The sequence below is a fragment of the Centruroides sculpturatus genome, unplaced genomic scaffold (genome assembly GCF_000671375.1).
Source record: "Centruroides sculpturatus isolate CEXI.00-Female unplaced genomic scaffold, Cexi_2.0 scaffold2144, whole genome shotgun sequence".
Taxonomy (NCBI): Eukaryota; Metazoa; Arthropoda; class Arachnida; order Scorpiones; family Buthidae; genus Centruroides; species Centruroides sculpturatus.
In genome coordinates this window covers 27,462-34,043 of record NW_019386637.1, presented here as the reverse complement: position 1 = coordinate 34,043, position 6,582 = coordinate 27,462, and the positions used below count along the sequence as shown (strand labels likewise).

Below are 6,582 nucleotides of genomic sequence, written 5' to 3'. Positions count from 1 at the left end.
GAAGTTGCTACAAAATTCACAAATTCGAGAAAGATCAGAATACAATTAGTAATGTGCATCATTTTATTCTACTTTATAGTTTAAATAGAGTACTATCGCTACGGGTTTCGGGGCTTTAATATCGACCCTCGTTGCGCTGAATGGGGCGATGTTCCGACGGGAGTCGGCACGCTATATCGTCTCTTGCTGCGACTGAAAATGAATGTATGATTAATTAAGGTAGCTTTTTTACAGTGAATAAATAAAACTGGTCGTACGAATGCTTAGAATTATCAAGACATGTTTCGAGCTTTTTATTTGCAATTGTATAACAGAGGAAAACTTTGCTTATCAGCATGAGATTTTTATAGAAGTATTTCTTTATAATTTTTACCAGCACGGAGATGATAATAATCGCACAGTAATATATTTTTGTCGTTTTTAAATTTTTTATTCTTATGTATCGGTATAACCATATTATAATTTAATTTATTCAAAAATGTTTCATTTTCGAAGGATTAGTTTATAAGAAAGAATGAAGGTGTAGCGATAATACCTGCAATTGCTTTTATTATGTCCATATTTGAATTATCTGTAAGGAGTACGAGTTTTTAAGTTCATTATAGTGTAATAGATTCCATTTGCAGCTGTTTCTCCCAGCACTAAAGAATGTAGTATTCTCTTAGACGAATTTAGCTTTAAAGATTGATTCACGCACAGTTAAGATGTTTTGCAAAAGTTTCGGTTATAATTTCCTGGTTTTTTGTAGATTTGCGTTAACCGGCAATGAGTTTATTTTAATCTCATCCTTTTATTTAGTTATATTATAAGGCAATGTTTTAATATTTTTCCAAAAATCTACCGGAAGGTTGGTATTACTAAAAGGTTGTCATTATGGCTTGATCCTTCTTTATGAATGCCGATTCTTGTTTGTTTAAACAAATTTCTATTCCTAATTCTATGTTAATTCGTTGTTCTGAAAGTAATTTCTTTTTTAATCCTTAAAATAATAATTTATTCGTTTAACTTTCTGTAGAATTTTATCGGTTATGATTTTCTTTAAGAAAGTTTTCTTTTTAAATGTAGTATTTATTTCAAGATGTTCTTCTAGAAGTATTTGTTAGTAAATATTAATAGCATAGACATCAGATGATCTGCAAGTTCATTCACTGAAAAGTCACTTGTATAATAATAATTGCAAGAGAAGCAGGAAGAAAGAGCACTCGGTTATAGTTCGATTGATGATTAGTTATTTTGCGTCGTTTTATGGTTCTTTTTTCTCCTCTCGCTATATATTCATCAGGAATAGACGAGTAAAGGAAGGTGGTCTGAAATTAAGTAGGCTATTGGTGGGCATTTTTCTAGATCTAATTCAATTTCTTGTCCCAATTCGAGTTTACGTAGTTGAAACCTTCACTTGTTTTTTCATGTGTTTTTTTCCATTTTTTCTCAGGTTCTACATCTTAATATTTCTTGTTTTCTATTACAATATCCTCGGATAATTCTGGGAAGTAGAGATTCTAAATAATAAATTAAAAAACCAAACTTTATTCGTTCCTAATTGTTGTGCATTTTAAGTTTACAGTAAATTTAAAAAATTAACATATCCTCTTAATATATTTTACCTCGTTATTTCAATAGCATAAAAGATTATTCGGGAGGGTGAAGACTCCGCTGCAGAATCCTCCGAGTTAAAGCTTGCCGAATATTTGCCGAAGTATCAGATTTGTTTATTATTCTGCAGTTATACGTTTAATAACATGATAAGACATAAGTCCTTCTGCCAATGCTAATTGCTTTTCTTCGTCTCCATAAGTTGTTTTTCGAAATAAATCCTGTATTTTTTAGGAAGATGCAGCAATATTTAAATGCCTTTTATGTATCTGTGTATCCAAATAATTTCAAATATCATTTTTCCCGCCGTGCGAAATAGAAAATTCACAATTACATTTCTCGCATTTTACGATGTAATCGCTTTTGGTTTTCTTAATAAACGGAAATTCACTTCTTAGATCATCGTTGAACTTGCATTCTCTTTTTTTGCTCATTATGTTAAAAAAAACTAAAAAATAATATAATTTAAAATTATATTATATTGTAATTTTTCGTCCGTCATATCTTGTCTGAGTCCCAGCAAAGAATGCTCATTGCAGCGTTGCCACAATGAAATTTCAAAAAACGTACTGAAGCTCCTTGAAAAAATGAACTATTTTTCTTCAAAATGTACTATTTCTATGGTTGGTTACTTTTAATATTAATATACCATCATACTCAATTTTTGTGCTTATTTCAAATTCATATTCATGAATACTTTGTTAAATATTTCATAAAAAGATTTTATGAAAATATTTTTTATGCTTTTTTCTTAAATACAACATTACAAGTTGATTTTTTAAAAAATATTATAGAGATGGATAAAGAAAAATTATAAATTAAATTATAGTGGTAGAAAATAATATAAAAGTATTTATATTATTTGTACTTGTACTGTACAATTTCAAAATTATTTTGTGCAATAATTCGACTTTGACTTAACGGCTATTTTGATATTATTGACGACAAAAGTTTAAAATCATTGATTTCCTTATCTGTTCATTATATTTGTTTGACAGAGTTGAATTGTTTAGACCACGTGGCGTGAAAATTTTGTCAAGGTCTTCGTGAGAATGTGTATACGCTGAAACGTGTGACACGTGAGAATGAAGACGACTGAGTCATAACATTTGCAAGTGCAACCATCCGTATGTCCACCGACATACACCACGTGTATTTTGTGATTGGGTAAATCAAATTAGCAAGCAGTGAGTGAGCAAATCAAATTAGCAAGCAGAGCAAAAACACTAGTGAGATTTTATTAAACTAATTTTTTCGTTAAGGCATGAAATATTATTTTGTACCATAAATGGGACAGAAATATTATAATGTGCTCAAATGTACTAAAAATCTAAGTGTACTTTTCATATATTCGAAAGGGCAAAATGTACCCGAAAAGTACAAATGTACTAGGAATGGCAACGCTGGCTCGTTGGCCACACACACACAGCCCTCAGGGACACACTACTCTCTATTGTTCTAAAGTGATTAGTCATCATCACCCAAGTAGGAACTAGGAAAGGTTGGTAAAAAAAATTTCTACAAAGCACAGACAATAGACAAAAAAACAAAGAAAAAAATTATATAAAATTTAGAACAAAATTTAGGTAACCCCCGTATAACACGGGAATTACGTTCCAAAAAATTGCCGTGTTATGCGAATCCGTGTTATACGAAACAAAGAACTAGTACGGAAAGGGGAGTTAAGTTCCAAAAGTTAAAAAAAAACATGCTCTTAAATCCTTATTTAAATCGAATTTATTATTCATTTTTTTTCATAGGTAAAATACTTATAATTTAAGTAAATATTTTACCAGAGGATTATTCATCCTATATGATCTCAGCATGAGCATCATCAGCTGGTAACAGTTTTTGAGTACATAAGTTCGTTAATAGTGGTCGCTCTGCAACGGAAGTGCGCTGCTGTTTGTAGGCATTTAGGAACCATGGTGAACGAAGAACGATGGCGCCCGCACTATCGATAGAATCGTGGAGAAATATATAATTCTAAAATGAGCATTTAGAGGCAAAAGAAGGGTCTCAATTGTAAAATTTAACCATTAAATAAATTATTCTTAAAAGAGCATTCAAAGTAGCCACGAAAACAATTAGAATGCTCGTGCGGAGTTACGCGGAAGTATAAAAGAACGAATCCTTTATTACATTTCATGTTGTACGAGGGTTTCATCCAATTTCCGAACCGTGTTAGAGTAAACCCGTGCTATAAAACCATCGTGTTATACGGGAATAATTTCAATTCTCGAACCGTGTTAGAGTGAATCCGTTCTATAAAAGTACCGTGTTATACAGATGTTACCTGTATGTATCTAATATGGCGTATAGCCACAATACGCAACGATCTTTACCGAATCTTAATCACAAGACGCAAGTTCATGACACATAATTGACAAAAATTTAATCCTTTCAAAAAGTCAAGACTTTTTTAAAACACCGCGGGGTGCAGGACAAATTCTTAAAAATCGAAACTGTCCCGCCAAAAACGAGACATCTGGTCACCTTATCATTAATAGAAATATAAAGACATCATTTCATTTTAAATGTGGATTAAAATCAACATGTAATAACGTATGATAATGCGAAAAATAACTAATAATTCTGCTCTGCTTTTAAATGGCCTAATCTCTTTCATGTCGTAAATAAAATTGTATGATATTTATTTACATCGAGACATTAGACATCTTATGTTGCATTTGATTAATATTTATCATCATAATATACATCAAGATAGAATTATTGTCGTTAGCCAGCGATTTTACCTTTGTTGTTTCATATAGTCAATAATAATAATAATAAGTCGTTTCTAATTACAACAAAAATACTATATTATATTATAATCTATCGCGTGATGTCTCTAAAGTTCAGCGATTTCTTCAGAGAAAAAATAAGTAATCAAGAAACATGTCAGAGATGAGTATCACGTGACCAACATATCGAATAGCATACACAAATGTCACGTGACTCTCTTCGTACTCCGATGTTCCTCTCCGCGACGAAAACAAGCTTAAGCAACTGGTCTCCGAACGGTTCACACTCAATAAATATTCCTATAATTTTTTCTTTATAGCATGTTTTATATGGATTATTCCAAAAAATTATACGTATTTTCAAAAAGTTCGAGTCACATTAGTCTAGAATCAATTGATTTTACGGAATACTACTGGGTAAAAGCTTTCAAACAGCCTTATTACGTTAAAATGGGTAGGTGCAGTTTACAGATACCTGGTCAGCTGCACGTGCAGTTTACAGATGCAACGTCAGCTGCACGTGCAATTTACAGATACCACGTCAGCTGCACGTGCTCTTTATAAGGTGGCCGAGATTACTGTAAGGTTATAAAAAGTCAGTGGAACGCTAGATATTCGTTATAACGAAATGGCTAGTTCCAGTAGTTCACCTAGAAAGAAATTTATCGTCGGTGGAAAGTATAAATTCACATGTAAGATAGGAAGTGGTTCGTTCGGAGACGTTTATTTTGGCATCGACATCACAAATAGAGAACGGGTCGCTATAAAATTAGAGTCAAGAAAAGTAAAGAATCCACGACTACTCTCCGAAGGTAAATTATATGAAATTCTTCAAGGTGGTGTCGGTATACCTCGAATTCTATGGTATGGACAAGAAAGTAATTATAATGCTTTAGTCATGGATTTTCTTGGGCCAAGTTTAGAAGATCTTTTTAAATCACGTTTACGACATTTTACTATGAAAACTGTTTTAATGCTAGCTGATCAGATGATTGAACGAATTGAATATGTTCACAATAAGAATTTCATTCATCGAGACATTAAACCAGAGAATTTTGTTATTGGAAATGGAAGACATCGCAATATGCTTTATCTCATAGACTTTGGTTTAGCAAAATCATATATTCTCAGTAGACAACATATACCTTATCGTGAGGATAGAAATTTGGCTGGTACTGCCAATTATGTTAGCATTAATACCCATTTGGGTATTGAACAAAGTCGTAGGGACGATATGGAGTCGATAGGATATGTGTTAATGTATTTTAATCGTGGAAGTCTACCGTGGCAGGACTTGGCTGCAGCAACCAAAAAACAAACACATGAGAAAATACGTGAAAGAAAAATGTCGATACCAGTAGAAGTTCTTTGTGAGGGATTCCCGGCCGAATTTGCAGCGTACTTGAATTACTGTCGAGGTCTCCGCTTTGATGAAACACCAAATTATAGGTATCTGAGGCAATTATTTAGCAATTTATTACGCACACTTAATTACGAATACGACTGCGTATTCGATTGGAATAAGCCTAACCAAAAACAGAAGACCGACCAGTCGAAAGTAGAAAATTGATGTTTTTTGGTGACTCAGACTGATGGGTTCTGTTTTATTTTTATGTAAAAACAGTTTTGTCAATGAAGATATAACAACATTATAAGAAATTCTGTGACTGGTAATGCTTTTTCAATTGTTTTTTAATGTTCTGATAGCAGATACAATGTTATTTTTATATCTTATTTGTACCGTTTAATGTCTTAATTGTTTATATATACCTTTTAAACTGTAAGTGTTCAAATTAAACTTCCAACATTTAATAACTTTAAACTTTTGTACTGTTTAATAATTACACAGGAATATGAATTTTTCATTTTAGTATATTTTACAGAGGTTATAGTATTGTTAATGTTTATTATTGAAAGTAGCCAACATATATTTTATATAATTTTCTCGGTCATTGCTATAATCTCATGGAAAAATAAAACACAAATTTTTAAAAGGTGTAGTCACTTGTGCAATGTTTGCAGGGATCGGGAAGAAAAATGTCTGGTCATTAATTAGTGTAAAAAATAAATAAATAAATACTGTACGTTTAATGCCACATCACAGAAGTTTTAATCTATTGTGTCTCTATAAAATTAATAGACTATGAAAATACCCAAGCCAAAAAAAAAATTAAGGCCTGATGGTCGAACAATTAAGGTAACAACCTACCGCTTTGGGTAATCCGGGTTCAAATCCGGACAGATC

At 32.0% G+C, this 6,582-nt stretch overlaps 1 protein-coding gene and 1 pseudogene across 1 annotated transcript; one reads left to right on the top strand and one right to left on the bottom strand.

Moving 5' to 3' along the window:
* Positions 1 to 2,256, bottom strand: part of LOC111615461 — a 7,095-nt pseudogene extending 4,839 nt beyond the window's left edge.
* A 2,709-nt stretch (positions 2,257 to 4,965) lies between these two features.
* On the top strand, positions 4,966 to 5,907 carry LOC111615458 (casein kinase I-like). The gene has a single exon (XM_023356867.1). The coding sequence runs from the start codon at positions 4,966 to 4,968 to the stop codon at positions 5,905 to 5,907; it is 942 nt and encodes a 313-aa protein (XP_023212635.1).
* The last annotated feature ends 675 nt before the right edge of the window (positions 5,908 to 6,582 follow it).

What these genes read in the sequence shown, in the direction of transcription:
- LOC111615458 (XM_023356867.1), top strand. Translation starts at nt 4,966, where the DNA reads ATGGCTAGTTCCAGTAGTTCACCTAGAAAGAAATTTATCGTCGGTGGA.